Source organism: Delphinus delphis, chromosome 12 (assembly GCF_949987515.2).
Source record: "Delphinus delphis chromosome 12, mDelDel1.2, whole genome shotgun sequence".
NCBI lineage: Eukaryota > Metazoa > Chordata > Mammalia > Artiodactyla > Delphinidae > Delphinus > Delphinus delphis.
The window spans coordinates 11,099,973-11,118,811 of NC_082694.2; the positions used below are offsets into that span (position 1 = coordinate 11,099,973).

The 18,839-nt window shown below is 43.2% G+C and overlaps 1 protein-coding gene across 1 annotated transcript; it reads right to left on the reverse strand.

Annotated features, from left to right (window-relative positions):
* Positions 1-1,405: 1,405 nt before the first annotated feature.
* ZNF2 (zinc finger protein 2) lies at positions 1,406-9,513 on the reverse strand. The gene is made up of 4 exons (XM_060027344.2): positions 9,294-9,513; positions 7,930-8,056; positions 4,816-4,929; positions 1,406-4,288 (listed from the first exon to the last, which is right to left on the reverse strand). The coding sequence occupies exons 1-4, from the start codon at positions 9,324-9,326 to the stop codon at positions 3,282-3,284; spliced, it is 1,281 nt and encodes a 426-aa protein (XP_059883327.1). The 5' UTR covers positions 9,327-9,513; the 3' UTR covers positions 1,406-3,281.
* Positions 9,514-18,839: the final 9,326 nt, after the last annotated feature.

Consider the following 18,839-nt stretch of genomic DNA (forward strand, 5'->3'; position numbering starts at 1 on the left):
AGATTTGGGTTCTTGTCTCTCACATTGGTGCCATATGATCTTCACACTTCTACTATCAATATAAGCTGATACATACATTTCCCCTGTACATTCAGGCTCTTGTTAATGCATAGTCAAGGAGGACTCTCACCAGGATCCCCATCACCTCAACATGGGTACTTCAACTACTTTCTGCCTTTTTACCGCAGAAGTCCCACCTCGATAAGACAGACCACTTAGGAACTTGACATCCGCAGCTAGCTTTCTCTTGGAATCATGATTCTGGCTTTATCAGTATGTTATCTAGGGACTTCCCCGGTGGTCCAGTGGCTAAGATTTTGCGCTCCCAATGCAGGGGGCCCGGGTTCAATCTCTGGTCGGGAAACTAGATCCCACACGCATGCCGCAACTGAGAGTTCGCATGTCGCAACAAAGACCCCATGTGCCGCAACGAAGACCCGGTGCAGCCAAAATTAAAAAAAAAAAAAAAGTTATCTACTGACCGGCACCCAGTAGCCTTGCTCCCCAGCTCCTCTTCACATCTGTCTTATTTATGTGAGACTTGGGGGTTAATTTATTCTTAGAAGCACAGGCCTGGGGGTGAGATAAATTTCTGGGATTAGTAGTCCCACCAATTCTCTGTCCCAGGCTTCAGTGCACCGGTTTTCTCTATTTACCATATTGTCTTCATCTCAAAGTTCCCTAGCATTGCTTATCCTTTTCTTTAAAGTGTTGATTCATGGTGTGCTTCTATTAATTTGTGTGGTAAGTGTTCAATTCTCTTAAACTTAGATAGGGCTTATTTAAGCATCAGAGAGATTATTTCATTTTTTTGAAACCCCTTTTAAAGTATTTTGCCTTGTATCTTAAAGAATGTTGGCATAGGGACTTCCCTGGTGGTCCAGTGGGTAAGACTCTGTGCTCCCAATGCAGGGGCCCAGGTTCGATCCTTGGTCAGGGAACGAGATCCCGAGTGCTGCAGCCAAAAATAAAAAAAATAATAAAATAAAAAAAAGAATGCTGGCATACTTCCAGTTTGTCCAATTTCTGATTCGAAGATTTCACCCTACTAATGGCCATTCAGTGAAGCTAAAACCTCAAAATTTAAGACCTCCACTACTCCATACCTTATTGAGAGGTCAAATGGCCCTTTCCTCAGAATTTTTAGGAGATGGAACAGTACTCCACCTTTTAAAAATGCTCTGCAGATCACCAAATTTTAGAAAGGAACAAAGGGAGAACTGCTGACTTTATGTCCCCACTCTGTTTTGATTACCACTTTACTCAAAAGTCCATTCTAGTCTCATCTTGCTGACAATGGCAGAGTATCTTAGGGGAATACCTGACATTCAATTTACTTTTAACAAGGCAATAAATTAAAGATTCAGAACTCTCAGAGACAGTCATCAGCCAAAAATCTGTCAGTAGTTTCTTTTATTTTGTACTTGACATTATTAAATAATGATATTATCCACTTCAGTAGATTCTGCACTGTTTTTCCTCAAGTTACTTTGAGAGTCCACATGTGAAAAGTCTTCCTGCTGCTTATCTGCTTTAAGAAAGGTGGATCAATAGGGTTGTGGGTAGGCTAGGGAAGGGTCTGTTTGGAATTCCAGCTTCTTGAATCAGACTTTTACTCCCAGGGAGAAATGCATGTTGGTCCACTGGGATTCATGCATGGCGAGGTAAGTTCCAGACAGCCTTTCAGAATCAAGTCCTCTTCTGGGCTTCACCTTAAGCAAATAGAAAGGGAATGCAAAGCCTAGAGTCAAAGCTGCCTGGTGCCTGACTGTCAATAAAATAAAAGTATAGGACTGGGTCCAGGGACTAGCAGGGTTTTGGGAGTCGAGATTTCAAGTTTAGCAATGTGGGATCACCTCATGGCAGACCTTAAATATTCAGAGACGTTTTCATTAAACAGGGAGCTATTTTAGGTCTTGAGTAAGGCAATGATGGGCAGGAAGGGATCATTTGGAAAGACCGGCCTAACAGTAATATGAAAAATGTAACTTGTGACAGAGGCTGTTTATATTAACCAAATGCTGAGGTGCCTGTTGACTTTCCTAGTATCTTGGTGCTGGGTTCTGGTTTATGAGATATGAACAGAAGTGATGGCCCTGAAAAATATCCCAGCATACCCCCCAGCTTTCTCTTCCATGATGACCTTGGAGGCAACATGTTCTAAATGATGAGGATGAAGGAAGACAGACTCATATCTGAGTTTATGTGAGAAATGAATCTTTATTTTGGGTTCACTTATTGCCCCATAGCTTAACATCTCCCTCCTCAATAATGAAGAGGAAAGAATTCGAATCAAGGAGTGTCTACTGCAGTAATGGGAGCCTGAGATGATAAAGGTACAGGCTAGACTGTGAAATTCAGAGAAAGGATGTGAATCTAAGAGGTGTTTTAAATAGAACTTGGTAAGTCAAAGAGTCATTAATTCAGATAACTATTTATTGAGCACCTATTATTTGCAAGGCACTGTGTGAGATACAAAGACATGTAAGTCACAACTCTGAGTGCTTACAACCTGGTTGAGGAAATAATACATGTACATAAATTATAAAACAAACCTTATAGCATTATGGTAAAGAGAACAGACTTTGAAGGGAGACCTGTATTCAAGACCTGGCTTCACCTTTTACTAGCTGTCATATTGGGCAAGTTATTTAACTCCTCTAAACTTCAGTTTGCTCATCTGTAATATGTGGGTAGTAAAAGTACCTACTTCAGAGGGTTAGTGAGAGAAGCAAATAATCTACTCCTTGCAAAACTCTCAGCTGAGTGCTTGCCCCATAATAAGCGCTCAATAAGTGCTAGCTACTAGTAGTAGTATTAAGAGATCTAGAAGCTGGGACACAACAGAACAAGGTCAGTGCCCAAAAAGTCTCCAAGAGAGAGGGACTAACGGCTATAAAGAACTGTTCTGGAAACAACCGTATTGCTCTGACATTAGTGTGCCTTCCCCTCCTGCTGTGGCCTCCAGTTATTTAAAGTGTAGTGATACCTGGGGCCTAGGACGAGAGGTGTGTCTGAGGACGGCCTCCTAACGTTTGTCCCTATCGTCTGACAAACCTCTGCAAAATGCTGACTCTAAAGAGTCACATCCTAATTTCTGGCATCCCACATCAGCTCTATAACACAGTGGGTAGAGAATGTTCCTTCAAACACTGTGGTAACAGAGGCAGGTAAGGAGAGTAGTAGCCAGAATAGGTGCAATGACCGGGAGATGGATTTAAGTTGGGGAAGACCTATCTTGAGTTTGCATGGAGGTCCTTTAACTAAAGCTTTTGCTCAACTCAGTCTATTCCCTGTTTGGCATAACGCCTTTGATGTTGAATAACTGATGATTTGGAACTGAAAACCTTCCCACACACGCTGCATTCAAAGGGCTTCTCTCCTGTATGAACCCTCTGGTGTCGCGTAAGCCGGCACCTCTGGCTAAAGGCTTTTCCACATTCGTTGCATTCATATGGCTTGTCTCCGGTGTGAATCTTCTGATGTTGAGTAAGGGAGGAGCGGTCAAAGAAAGCTTTCCCGCACTCGCTGCACTGATAGCGAGGCTCTCCAGCGTGGGCTTTCTGATGTCTATTCAGTGATGAGACACCGTAGAAGGCTTTCCCACACTCGTTACATTCATACGGCTTCCTGCCCGTATGGATTAGCTGATGTCGAGTAAGAATACTTTTCTGGCTAAAGGCTTTCCCACACTGATTACATTCATAAGGACTTTCTCCAGTATGAATTCTCTGGTGTCGAGTAAGGGACGAGCGGTCAAAGAAGGCTTTTCCACACTCATTGCATTTAAAGGGCTTCTCTCCAGTATGAATTCGCTGATGTACAGTTAGGGATGAACGGTCGAAAAAGGCTTTCCCACAGGCATTGCACTCGTAGGGGCTCTCCCCAGTGTGCGACATCAGATGTCTACTGAGACTGCTCCTGTGACTGAAGGCTTTCCCGCACTCAGGACAGTCATAGGGCTTCTCTCCAGTGTGAGTCCTCTGATGGCGAATAAGGGAGGAGTGGTCAAAAAAGGTCTTCCCACAGTCACTGCATTCCTGGTCTCTCTCTTTAGTGAGAATTTTCTTGGGAGGGGTTGCCCCATGCTGCAACCTTTCCTCCTGAGAAAGGGATTTCTTGCAGGCCTCCACTGCAGGGCTTTCCTTCTCTGTTCCCAACCCACCATCCACTGCATGAACTTCAAATTTAGGAGATGAAGGACCTTTCATTCCAAGCTTTTCCCTCAATGTTCTTTCTGATTTTTCTTCTTCTGAAGCACCTTGGATTTCAGGCTTAGTCTCCCAGTCTGGAATGGACAGAAAACACAGATGCATGTTTCTTTCTTGGGCTAGGAAATGTTACAGCAGAGAGGAGAGATGCTATGATAAATCTGAAAAGCCATGTACAGTCACCGCATTGCTTGCTCCCAGAAAGTGTTACACTCTAGGGAGAAACCAAGACTTGGGACTGAAACGGGGAATAGAACTGATAGTGGAAATCTCAGAAAAGAGGAGAATTTCCATTGGGAGCATGGCTAGGTTAATTAGGAGAGCTGGTTAAGTGGAGGGGATGGTGAGGAATAGGAATATCAAAGTGTTGAATGGGTAATGTGACAGGTCTGAGAAAGTAAACATTTGGTGAATAATAGTGCACAGAACGTTAAGGTGTAGAGAAAAAGAAAAAAAAGCACTGGTGGGGGACAGAGAATAAATAATAAAGGACAAGATTTGAATTTGAGAAAAAGGTGATACCCAATACTCCCTCCCACATACACCTAAATAACAACCACAAAGCAAAACAAAACTCTGCCCCGCCCAGTTCATACTCAATTACCTTGAGAGACATTCTCTGCACATTCTTTCCCCTCAGATCCATGAAGCTCCACTATCCAAGGCTCATCCCCTCTCTTCAACTGAAAAATCACATCAGGTCCAGGAACTGGAAGTCCTGCTCATGGAGAAAGAAACAAGCCAGGTGGTCATGTGTGATTAAATACACAATGATTCCAAAGCTAATCCCAACCTCTATGTCTTTCAGAGAGCAAATGCAAAAGGCAGAAAGTGCACACCAGGAATACAGAGTATGAAGTCATATAAGGAATTCAGGAAACTCTGAATGGAGGTCAAGACTGAGGTTCCAAAAAGGAACAAATAGCATTTGGTCAGAGAGTTGATAGACTCCATTTGAATTAATGTGTTTATTCTTCCCCACGAAGTGAATGGGATGATCCTAGCTTTAGCACTGGTAGGATGGGGGGAAAAGTCCTTAACTCAGAGAAAATGAGAATGAAGAAAGGTCACAGTGAATAAGAATGTGTAATGTGGGGGCTTCTCTGGTGACGCAGTGGTTAAGAATCTGCCTGCCAATGCAGAAGACACAGGTTCGAGCCTTGGTCTGGGAAGATCCCACATGCCGCGGAGCAACTAAGCCCATGCGCCACACTACTGAGCCTGTGCTCTAGAGCCTTCGAGCCACAGCTGCTGAAGCCCGCACACCTAGAGCCCATGCTCCGCAACACAGAGAAGCCACCACAACGAGAAGCCCGCGCACCACGACAAAGAGTAGCCCCCGCTCGCTGCAACTAGAGAAAGCCCATGTGCAGCAATGAAGACCCCACGCAGCCAAAAATAAATACATTTATTTTTTTAAAAAAGAATATGTAATGTGTATTATATAGGTGCCCATTTTTGTTTATTTACCCTTTACTATTGTGATTTTATTTAAACAAGTGGATCATGTTCATTGTAGGAAATCTAGAGGCATGTACAAGTAATAAGAAAAATCACCTTTCGTACTTTGTATTCATTTCTTTCTTTCTATTCACTTTGATACTGAAAGATACCTATAGATACATTTTGTTAAAAACTGGATAATGACAATTATATCTCAATTTTTGAAAATAATAAAAAACTACTGGAGAGAGATTTTGGAAAATAACTAAGACTACTCCAACTAAAATCATTCCTATTTGATTTATTTTGACATCCACAAGTAGATAATTTCTAAATCCATAACGATTCACTATATATAATATATGTCACTCCAGGCACTTTTACATCGAAAACATCATTTTGGGCAGAAGACTCTCAATTAAAAAAACAAACAAACAAGGAAAAACCCCAAATAACTGGATAATGAAATAATGTTAAATTTTAAACTTGATTTTTTCACATAATAAAAAATTTTAAATATTACTTTAATTAGCACAGCTCTACCTCACCATTTTAATGGCTACATGGTATTACATTGTATGGAATAACATCATTTATTTAATTAATCTCTTGCTGACAGACATTCCAGACTGTTTTCAATGTTTTGCTAAAACAAACAATGGTATGATGAATATCTGTGTACACCACAGGCTGCTAATCTTATTATTTCCTTAGGACAAATTTCTAGAAGTGAATCTGTCCATCTTTGGTTACATTTAAAAAACAGATCCCCTCCTAGAAATAGTCTTGAGGTCTAAACTTCCCCTGCATTGGGACCCCTGACTTGGGCAAGAGAGGTACTTTCTTCTTGGGCCCAAGGATCATCGATCTGGTTGTATGCTGACTCTCTGCTGAGAACGGCCACATCCATCACCTGCTCATGGCTTCCTGTCTCTGTCCTTAGATTTCTATTTTTCCTACCAAAGTGACAAAGGCTCAGCAGTCTCCCTTAATGCTCCCTAAACATTCTCTTCTGTTTCCAGATTTGTCCTGTTTAAGCTACTCCAGGGTGTTGTGCTTGCTTTTTTGACCTGCCTTGAATGAAATCTGCGATGTGACTCCTTTTACTGCCTCCTGCTGCTGATTTTAAGTCTATTCTAAATCTGTACACACTCAGCCTCTTATTCTGGAAGCTCCTGAGAGGTTCTCCTTACAGGAGCCCAACTTTACTCTCACGAATACCTCACATCAGCAGTAGCTCTTAATTTTCCTTTTGTCACACAAGTCCCTATCATTGCAAAGTGCCTTCTGCAGGCATCTCTCTAAGATGTCCTTAAGACAAATATTCAAAATCAAACACATTTCTAGTGACCTACTCTGAGCTACAACCTTCTAATCTCACCCCTACATGCCCTCTTTTTTTTTTTGGCATGCGCGTGTGGCATGCAAGATCTTAGTTCCTGACCAGGGATCAAACCCACGCCCCCTGCAGTGGAAGCACAGAGTCTTAACCACTGGACTGCTAGGGAAGTCCCCCCCTTTTTTTTTTTAATTGAAGAATAGCTGATTTACAATGTTGTGTTAATTTCTGCTGTACAGCAAAGTGACTCAGCTATATATATATATATATATATATATATATATATATATATATATATATATATACACACACACACATATACATTCTTTTTCATCAATAGATTCTTTTCCATTATGGTTTATCGCAGGACATTAAATATTGTTCCCTGTGCTAAAGAGTAGGACCCTGTTGTCCATCTGCCCATTTTTTTTTTAAATGGAAACACTTCTTTCCCCCTCCTCTGTTTCTTTGAGGAGAAATTTTCCCTCAACGAGAATGCCCCTTGCACTCCCCCTTAGCACTCTGGATGGAGCTGAGTAAGTTACTGCTGAGCTGAGGGAAGACCTGGGCGTAGGTATCTCGGCCTCTTCTGCTGGCCCCAACCCTCTGGAGAGCAGTTCCCTGCAGCAGGCTCTCACATGCCCTGCTCCTCCTGGCCCTGGCCCTGGCCCTCCGTGTTGCAGGGCCAGGCTTCTCAGCAAGGGCCCCTTGGTTGTCCAGTCTGCTTACAGCTCAGGGAGCAAGCCTGTCCCAGGCTGGGGTTCAGGATTAAGAAACCCACTCTTGCTGTACACCTAAGCCACATCCCTCTGCTCTTCGATCTTGTCTCTCAGGGGTTCTGACTTGGGTGGGAGGAGAAGAGGTGTCAATTTATTAGCCTCTCGAGCCCACATCAACACAGTACAGAGTCTACTCCTGGTGGGAAACTCTCCTTACCCAACGAGACAATGCTCTTATAGTTCTCCAGCATCACCTCCTTGTAGAGGTCCCTCTGAGTAGGGACCAGACACCTCCACTCTTCATCTGTGAAAACCACCGCCACGTCCTCGAATGTCACTGGGTCCTGGAAACACAATTATGTTCTCCTTATTCATAACCCTTCTCTTTACATGGCCAGACAAAACTATCATAATGATGACAGCCTGGAGGATGCAGAGGGAGTGGAAAGAAAATGGTTCTGACAAAGTAAGGCTTTGAAGCATTAGGGGAAAGTGCTATACTCCCCCGAGGCATGAAGTTCTTGGTCACAACCCCACACTCTCTTCCTAGCCGAGCCTCTGAATATCAGGGGTTCTTTTTTCAGACTTACAGAAAATGTGCAAGAATAGAACAAAGAATTCCCATGTACCCTTCACCCAGCTTCCCCAAATTAACATTTTCCACACTGGCTTTATCTTTCTGTCTCTCTCAGTACACGCACATTCACCTATCTTCTTCCTGAACTTCTTTAGAGTAACTTGCAAACATGATGTCTCTTTACTCATAAATGTTTCAGTGTGTATTTTGTAAGAACAAGGATATCCTCTTGTATAATCACAGCATGACTGTAAAAATCAGGATAGCAGTGATATTATATAATTATCTAATCTACAACCTTAGTCAAATTTCACCAATTGTCTGTGTGTGTGTGTGTGTTTTAAAAAATCCTTCAAATAATGGTGTAGATTAGATCATCTTTAAGATCGCTCTCATTTCACTCTGCTGTTCTGTGATTCTGTAAGGTTGCATCTTTACCCCCAATCCTGAAACCCAGATGAGTCTCCACAGTGTCTGCAGAAGCTCTAAGCCAGAGCATGGAATTCAAGACTCCCTGCCCTTGGGCAGGAAGGGGGTAAACCACACGTCTCTACCCACACACAACTCTCTTCAGGACTCTTTCAACTTCACTGAGGTGCTTTACAGTATGTGTCACGTTCTCCGCCTAACCCAACAACTCCCTGGGATATGGGGACCTACTTTCAGTCCATACATAGTGGATGTACTAAAGGGAAGTCAGAACTAGAAACAGCCCGCTGTTCCCCAAACCTTCCAATCAGACCCGTACCATTGGTTTTTGGGCAAAATTGCTTAGGGTGAAGGCCACAGGGGCTGCGTGCCTGGTGACAGGCTAGTGGGCACATGTTCAAGGCAAGGAAGCATCACTGAAAGATATCACAAATCAAATAGGAAGGACACACTCCCTAAGGAGTCCTTCCTCCACCTGGTTGGGTTTGATCAAAGAAGCTCCAAGATAGAGAAAGAAACGTGGTTACATTCTGGAGCCCGATAGAGTATTTCAGAAACACAAAAGTCCAACTCACCTGGAATCTGGTAGTCGGAGACACAGCAGCCATTCCCTCCCGAATGCTCTCCTTGCAGAGAAGAGCCGAGTCCTAATGAGGCAGAGGTGTGGGATGAGAAAGAGGGTAGAAGAGCAGTCTTGTTTTGTAGTTTTGTGACCCATGAAGCAAGAAATCTCCACACACCAGCGAGTTAGGTACTCACCTTCATTCTCAATACCCTACAAAAAGGGAAGGCAAAGTAAAGCAAGGCCAAGAGCAAGCCCACCCCATCCCAGAACTAGAGCGAAAGGCCATGGATGTTGCTATACAGAACACAATGTGGTGCTTGTTTTACCATAATCTTAGAGGCAAAGTTCTGTTCCTGGCAGTCAAGAACATATTAAGGCTCATACCGTCTTTACAAATTCACATTCAACATTGCTCAGAATGATTACTAGACAAAAAGCATAAGAAATTTTATGAATGGCTATAGGGACAAGTTCTGTCAGGGAAATACCCATAGCCTATTCAAAGGAAAAATGCCCCATTCACAGCAATACCCAATGCTAAAGGAGCAGCCCTTGGGCAGCCACAGTTTGTTCCGCGTGACCCTGCCTCTCACTCCTGGAGCCACACTGATTAGGCCACAGGTGGGCAATGCACAGGCTGACCAGTGGACGGACGTATGGTCTGGCTTGAAAAGATGACATCCATCCTCAGGATCGTGAACTAAGAAATATTGGGACAACGAGGGGGTGATGAGCTGAAAGGATACCGTGAGGGACAGAAGTAGCCACGAGGGTCAAGGAGCCAAAGGTACCAGGAAGCAGAACCCATGAGCATGTGGGAGGCACGAGGTAGAGAATAGGCTGTAACAGACTAAACACAGGCGGGCACGTTGGTGGTGAAGCACTGAAGCAAAGACCCAAGAATTCCTGGCCTTGAAGGCCCTAATTCACCTAGCACCACCCCAGACAGCAATGTGCATGCAGACCAGCCTTATTTATTCTTAGATTTCCATAAGACTGTAACCCTCTCAGGCTTTGTGTGAATCTTTATCACCAAACTTTACTTGCATTAACTGAGTCCATCTTAGTTTCTCACAATCAAGAGTCTAATTGAGACATAGTCAAATCAAGCATTTTGGGGATTCATGAGTGGGGTGTGGGGAGAGTGTGGTCCTGAGAAGGAGAAGGAAAGGGTGTGTATGTGGCTCAATGACTACTGTCCTGCAGCCAAGGGAATGTATTCATTGATCCTTGTTATTCCTTCATCCATCTATCCAACCAACATTTATTCAGTACCTACTATTTATGCAAAAGAAGTATGACACTGTCCTTGCCTTTCAAAAGCTTACGGACTACTACGCAGGACAAACAAGTAATCAAGTTAATATTTCACTACAGGATGAATAGATGCTCTAAAGAGATGTGCACAGCTAACTACGAGACAGCACATCAGAGGCTCGCCTAACCCAGATGGGAGGCAGGGAGGAACACTGCCGGTTTCTTGGCAGAAGTGGGACCTAAGGTAAGTTTTGATTTGGGGGAGGCATTAGAACATTCTAGGCACAAAAAAAAAAAAAATCAAGTTTTCCAAAAACAAGGAGGCAGGTCTTTACAGGGAAAGGATTAACAACTGTAATGAGTTTAGAATGGCAATGTTTAGGTTGGGGCAGTGCTGGGAGGGAAGATGGGGTTGAAGAAGTAGGCAGAGACCAGCTAGATCAAGGAGAGCTCTGCGTGGTCCTACTCCCACTGGCATGGGGATCACAGAAGGATTTAAGCATGGAAGGGTCACCACCAGATTTGTGTTTTAGAAAGATCTTTGCAATTTGTATCAAGGGCCTTAAAATACATATCTTTGACCCAGCAATTTTCTCCTCGGAGTTTTTCCTAAGGAAATAAGTAAGAACACATGCAAAGTTTTTTTATTAATCATCACTAATACTAACCTTTACTGAGTGTCATGTGAGGCAACCTCCTAAGGACTCTACATGTGTCATCTCATTTAATCCTTACAATACAGTAAAAATTTGAAATAGCCTAAGTTTCTAAAATAGGAGATTTGAGGGCTTCCCTGGTGGCACAGTGGTTAAGAATCCCCCTGCTAATGCAGGGGACACGGGTTCGAGCCCTGGTTCGGGAAGATCCCACATGCCGCAGAGCAACTAAGCCCATGTGCCACAACTACTGAGCCTGCGCTCTAGAACCCACGAGCCACAACTACTGAAGCCCGTGTGCCTAGAGCCCATGCTCCGCAACAAGAGAAGCCACCACAATGAGAAGCCCACGCACTGCAACGAAGAGTAGCCCCCGCTCACTGCAGCTAGAAAAAGCCCGCGCACAGCAATGAAGACCCAATGCAGCCAAAAATAAACAAATAAATAAATTTATTAAAAAGATAAAATAAAAAATAAAATAGGAGATTTGATTAAATAATTTATGGTCCAGACCATACATACAATGGAATACCGCTGATATTATCATATTAATATGATAATGTTATCATATTTTATATGTTATTTTATATGATAATTAATATCATATTAATAATAACTAGCATTTATTGAACTTATGCTACTGACCAGGCACTGTACTAAGTACTCTTTATAAGAATAGTTTAATTCCATCCTTATGAATCAATTAGGTACGTACTGTTTCACAGATTAGGAAATTTAGGCTTTGTAAGAGGCTGAGGCAGAATTTGAACCCCAGTCTGGCTAGCAGTTTTTAACCTCTATGCTGTAATGATTTATTTTCATGAAAAGATAGCCACACAGATAACAGACCAATAGACTAGAAAATACCAAAACATATCAAAGCAGGTAGGAAAGCTTGACACATGACAGAAGTGGCATCACAAATCACTGGGGGAACGATCACTAGTAATAAACTGCAAACAACTTACATGTTCATCAATAGGATAAACTGTGATTTTATATGTGCATGTGTGTGTGAATATTATACCTTGATTAAGATGAATGAACTAGAACCTCATGTTAGTAATATAAATTTCAGAAATATAATTACTGAGCAAAAATAAAGTTATAGAATGACTTACTATGTAATAGTTATATAAAATTTAAAAACAGGTAAATGGTATCTACAAAAATCTATATGGGACAATAAGCAACAGATTGTGAGTATCTCTGGGAAAGAAGGGAAATAGGATTGGGGAGGGATACCTAGGAGACTTCAACTTTGTAATGTTTTGTTAAAAAAAATCTAAAGGGAAAAAAAACCATAGAAATTCACACAATATTAAGTGAAGAATGCACACTTTTAAAATTACATAATTGAGCATGCACACACGTACAGAAAAATGACTGGAAGAATATATATTAAAATGTAAATGGAATTTGAGTGGTGGCATTACAAGTGATTTTTATTTTATTTCTTACAATTCCTTATATTCTGATTTTTTTAAATAAGAGTTATGTGTTTACTTTGGTGTACAGGAAAAATAACAGGAAGGAAGGAAAGGAGGCGTGCAGAAAGTTATAGCAGACCTGAGACTGCCATTCTTGGGAACATCTACTTGCAATGTTGGCCCTTGGCTGGGGTCTGGGAACTTCCATTTTAAGAGGGTTTCCTAAGAGGTAGGGTGGGCCATTATGCCTAAACTATTTGTGCAAACAATATGGTTTCTGCTGAACACCTGCTGTCTTGCTAGAGGGCCTGGAATTTTGGTATATGTTAGGCAGGAGGTGCCTACGTGGCTAGCCCTCACTAAAAAGCTTGGGCTCTGAGTCTAAAGAACTTATCTGGGCTGACACATCACACACATGCTGCTGCATTTTCATTGTCGGAGGAGGAAGTGCTCTGTGTGACCCCTCATGGGAGGGAGAGAGCATGAGGAAGACTTCCCATGGGTTCCTCCAGACTCTGCCTATCTGTCCCCCTTATGATCTGGCTGTGTATCCTTGCGAGATCACTGTCCTCATCTTAGCCATGAGTATAACTATGGGCTGAGTCCTGAGTCCTGCTAACAAATCCCTGAATGAGGGGTGATCTTGGGCACCCCCGACACAGGCGGCCATACCACTCTGGGTAGCTGTGGCAGAATGGGAGCAGAGGAGGTGAGTAGACCGGTGAGGAGACTATTACAATTAACTAAGCAAGAAATGATGAAGAACTGGACAGCAGACATAGAGAGAAGGGGAATTACTGTTGAGATATTAAGAATAGACCATAGATTAGAAGCGGAGGCTGAAGGTGATGGGAGAGGCAAGGATGACTCCAGGTCACAGATCTGAGCAACGTGTGAATAATGGCACCATTCATAGAGATGAGCGACAGAAAAGTAGTTTTGGAGGGAAAGCTAAGAAGTACAGTTTTGGGCATTTAGAATTTGAGCTGTTTCCACATCTCTGGATAGGAAAAAAATCAGATGACTCTGGCTCCCACGGACCAAGTTGTAAAAATTATTATTGCCAAATGAAATTACTTGAATTTTGAAAAACTGTGAGTTTCATTCAAAATAGAAAGGTTAATATAAAGCATTTTAAAAATGGTTATAATACAAAGAAGGCAATGTTCAAGCCTTTAGTTATATACAATAGTACTTTGTTTTTTTCTATTATTTGTAAGACTATTCATAAAGTATAGACGTATTCTTGAGATATATAGTTGTATTCATTCACATAAGCATGAAAAAAGAAACCTAGGAAAAGGGGATAAACAAAGTAATCCCAGAAATAGGAATTCCGTACCCCAAACAGGAAGGACTAACCAGCAATGGGACCAGGTAGAAAGAACATGGGCTCCTCACAATGAACCAACCTCAGATTCTAAAGAGGCAAAGTAACTGCAGACTTAATCCTTCTTCCCTTAGGAGATGAGCCCTCCAGCTGGTCTTATTAATTATAAGATACTAATAAGGTAAGTCACGTTTTCAAAAATGCCAAAAGACTAGATCAATATATACTTACTAGACAACGGGTTAACACCGGCCAAGCAAACTTTAAAAGAATATTGCCTTGAGGGTGAACAACAGTTTGCAAAAACTAAAACCTATGTGAAAGGCAAAAACTTAAAACAAAACTTACTGGAAAAAGAAGTTTGGTGTAACTATAAAAAAGAATCTCAACCTGAGGAGAGATTGGGGTTTGAATCTTGCTAGGAGGCCAAGAGGATACCTGTACAAATGGAAACAAATATACAACATCAGTTGGCAACCAGAGCCTCCAACTTGTGTTGTCTGCGGCAATACGTATTCTTACACTTTTTGGTCTGTCAAGATTCCTCCATCCCCAGGAGGGTCTCAAAATATTACCCTTGGGTCCTATGGAGATGTCAAAATTAGCATTTAGAGATACAGGAGAGTATAGGAGTAAAGGCTCTGGCAGAGCGCTTGAAATCAAAGTCCAGCTCTGCCTCTTCCTACCTGTGTGACCTCAGGTAAGTTTCTTAACATCTCAGTTTGCCCATCTGTAAAACTGGGATAGTGAAAGTACACATCTCATAAAGTTATTGTGATCCTTAAATAGGATAATACGTGTAAGGCATTTAGAATAATATGCTAAGTAAGTGTCAGGAGTCCTAGGAAGGTAGAAATAAAGAAAATATTAATTACACTGTGTCGCTGCTGTTTTAGAGTAGGTTTAAGTGTAAGTGTAGCCACAATATTGGGATCAAAGTATTTGTATATGTTGTCTAAAGCATTAGAACTTTTTGAACAAATCAGTTGAACTACATCTGAAATTGTGGTTGAAACTGCTCAATGTTTAAATGCTTAAAGACAATTTTCAAAGTTTCATTTATTAGATTATAACTTTAATACACTGAGTATTAACCAAATTACAAACAAAGGTGAGCATAAAAGCTCCCCAGTCATTAAACGACCAGCTAGTATTCCCAAGGTGCTCATCGTCTGTGGGCTCCCTGCCAGGCCAACTTCAGTCCCCGTCAGGTCTAGACTCCACCAGCAGTCACTTTGGTAAGCTCTCAATGGTACTCAGGACTCCTCAAATCCACCACATTCACATGGAATCACTGCCAGCAAAGGGTCACCTCTGTTTTTCCTTTCCCTATTTCTGGATCTCAGAGTATTTCTGGAGAAAATGCTTTTCAAATTCTTATTCTATACCTTCAAAGAGTGCTCGCCTAGAAAGCTTTTACCGTTCCCATCTTAGCTACACAGCTATCCCAAACCTCCATGGCTACCCTTCAATTTCAGCAGAACACTGTCTTTCACCACACTGAAGCTTCGCAAGAGTGAGTCACTGAGCAAGGTAGGACTGTGGTAGAAAGCATTCCACAGGCCTGGATTACTGACTGTGAAGGCTTGGGCAAGTTACTTAAGCTAACTGTTGACCCCCCATCCCCTGTTTTTTAATACCTATTTCACAGGGCAGTTATAATAGTAAATGAGACAATTAATGTAAAGCATTTATCTTACAGTCTGTTCAATAAATGAAAGCTTCTTTCCTTTCTACTGCCCAACACCAACCCATTCAACCAATATTTCCAAGTACCTGTTATATGCTAGGCAGCCTGGGTGTGAGGCCAGCAAAATGGAAATGTCTCTTCTCCAGGACTTTACCTTAGCGTCCTACATCTGTGTCCTACTTTCTTTTCCACCATTGTTTCCTCTCAGAATCTGCTTCCTGCATGACCCACTCTTCCTTTCTCCAGCATCTCCCATCGCTTCAGGAGCTTCTTCACATATCTGCAAACAGATATAATCCTCCTCGATGTGAAATTATCTTCACTGAATCCCATGGCCTCCCTCTGGCAAAACAGTTCTGATTTAGATTTTCCTTTCATGATCAAACTTCTTCTACATACCTACTGATGCCACATCATCACCACCTACTCTTCTCAAAGCCATTTTTCTGCTCCTGCCACCCCTCACACACCTGAAACCGCATGCTTGAAAACTGCCAATGCATTTCTGAGCTCTAATTCCGACAGTCCTTTTCTCCTTATTTCTCTGCAGCTTTTTGACTGTTTTGACAAGTTTCTGATGCTGCCCAAGGCTCAGATTGCGTACAGCGTTCTTCCCGCTATCCCGCAGAAAGTCCATGCACACCTGGTGCTCCATTTCCACCTCTACAGAAATGCTTCCGGGGTCTAGTCCCAACCCCTCTTCCAAACTCATCCTGCATTTCCAAATGACTAAGAATTTTCAATTAGACATTTTGTTGGCATCTTAAAACCACCTCCCCCTATGCAATTCCCCACATGAGCTCCTCTCCCTGTCCTTACATTTCTAGCAGATGTTCTATTATTCTCCCAGGTGCCCCAAATTCAAACTCTTATCTAGCTATCTTTCCTCCCAAATCTAGTTAGTCACCAGATCCTTCTGAGTCTTCTTTTGCAATGTCATTTGTATCCTTACCCACTACCGACACCATCATCATACAGGTCCACAACAGCTTGCTTCAGGACTACTACCACTACCAAGCGTTCCTAACTGGTTCCCTGCACTAGTCCCTTCCCCTCTCTAGTCCTGGATGGAAACTCTAGAATAACTGTACCAAAACAGTTTTAGTCCTGTCAGTCCCCGATCCGTCCCATACAATCCACCCTGCTGACCGTGTCTCGTCCTGATCCTCTATGCTCTGACCCCACTGTGCTTTTCCCCACCCTTGTCCCCCACTGTTCCTCGATACTTCACTCTTATACATAGCATTTCCTTCTCAAATCTGCCTAATGCTTCGCTACTTCTTTCCTATTTTTTTCACATCAAATTCTACCTCCTCCACGAAGGTCCCCTGATATAGTGCGGAGGCCTATGGTAGGGAGCTAAACGAGACAATCTGATGCGATTTCTGGGAAAAACGGAGGGACTGGAGTGGGCGGCACCCTAGATTTAGTGTCAATTCCACCCACGTTTATTAAGCACCTATTATGGGAAGAAGGTACGGGAGGTGCAGAGGAAGGCTCCAAACTTCCCACGGAACACACGCACACACGGGGGCTGGGGGGAGAACTTTCTGTCCGCACCTGTCCGAGCCGGAACGTCGACACACACACACACACACACACGCACGCACACACTTACGCGCACACACGCACACACTCAGACGTTCTGCAGGTTGGCTCCGCCCGCGTCACCTGTTCTACTCCCACAGCACCTCCCCCAAGTTCTCAGTGTCCCCTTCTCTCGGCCGCTGCGCTCACTCGGCTCCGCCAAGACACACACCCACAGCCCTCACCTCCGGCACAGACTGCTCGCGACCCAGGAAGACGGCGCCTTTTCAGGTCGGGAAAGCAGTGCGCCGGCGCAGGGGGTTCTGACGTCCGCGCTCCCCACCAATGCTCGGCTTTGGCAGACTCCATTTCCCAGAAGTCTCAGCGGTTGGCGAGCTTTAATTTGATGTCTAACGATCTGCGCAAGCGTACCCTTCTAATGTAGGGGTGGGCGGTGCCGAACCGGATCCGACGCGGCAGTGCGGCAACCTGAGCGCGGAGAGGGAACAGTCGTGGACGCTTGGGAGGCTTGTGGTCAGCCTCGAAGTGCTGCCTATGTGTGATGTCACGTCCCTCCAGTCCTCCGATGGGAGGGCCGTCCTAAGGAAATGTGCCTCTTTTAGCTTTGGGGGCCGGTCCCTACTGAGAACGACTTCGAGTCTTCTGGCCCTCGGAAGGGGCTTGTTTCCGCTTCAGCTTGTTCACTTTAAGGAATTTGGTTGTAAAATTTGGGCAGGAGTGACGCAGAGTTTGGTTCTGAGGATGGGGCTGGGTATGTGCACATTTTTGTGCAGAAAAGAGAAGAGCCCTGGAGTAAGTCAGGTAGCCCGACTCCCGACATTTTGAGTGCACACCAGCCTGTCTTCCTTGGTGCTACTGGAAGGACCCTCGTTGGAGTCTCGCAGGGCTTCTCAACCTTGACTGCACGCCGGAATCACTGAAGAGCTTTGATACATTGATTCCTGGGGCCCACTATGAGGAGTGAGAGTTTGAAAAGATCTGCAGGTGATCCTAATGTGCAGCTGAAGCTAAGAATCACTGCTCTATAGCTTCAGGGAAGACTTGAGATTATACAAAGAATGTGATGAAGTTCTACAGTCAGGAACAAGTCTACACTTGCACTCAAAGAACCTAAATTGCCTGCCGTAGGCAAGGCATTGTTACAAATACAAATAAGACACAGTTACTGCCCCAAAGGAACTCGTGTTCCAGTGGACAAATCAGAATGTGAAATTGTTACAACACAAAGCAGTGTGTTCTACAATTATGTCACTATTGGGAGACACTATTGGGAGTACAACTGAGGAAGCAATTAACTATGGCCGAGAAAGTTGGAAAAAGCTTCCTATAACTGGTATCCTTGAAGAAGAGTAATTAGAAAAAATGCAGAGAGAATAGCATCTGCAAAGGTATAGGCTAGAGGATAAAAGTGCAAAGAATTAGTAGCAAGATGAGTGGCTGATGGATAAGGTTTAGGGGCTGATAACCATGACCTGGAGCCAGATGGAGGGCGATTTTGTGCTATAGTAAGGGGTTTGGACCTTCCAAGAGGATTAGGACTTCGAAAAGTTACAATGTCCAAGACATATTTTCTTGCTGTTCCCTTCTGTGGATTTTTTTTTGTTGTTTTTTGCGGTACGTGGGCCTCTCACTGTTGTGGCCTCTC

Coding starts and splice junctions, on each gene's coding strand:
- ZNF2 (XM_060027344.2), bottom strand. CDS start 9,326: ATGGCTGCTGTGTCTCCGACTACCAGATTCCAG. Junction 8,057..9,293: donor CTCCGACTACCAGATTCCAG/GTGAGTTGGACT, acceptor TTGTGTTTCCAG/GACCCAGTGACATTCGAGGA. Junction 4,289..4,815: donor TGCAGAGAATGTCTCTCAAG/GTAATTGAGTAT, acceptor TGTCCATTCCAG/ACTGGGAGACTAAGCCTGAA.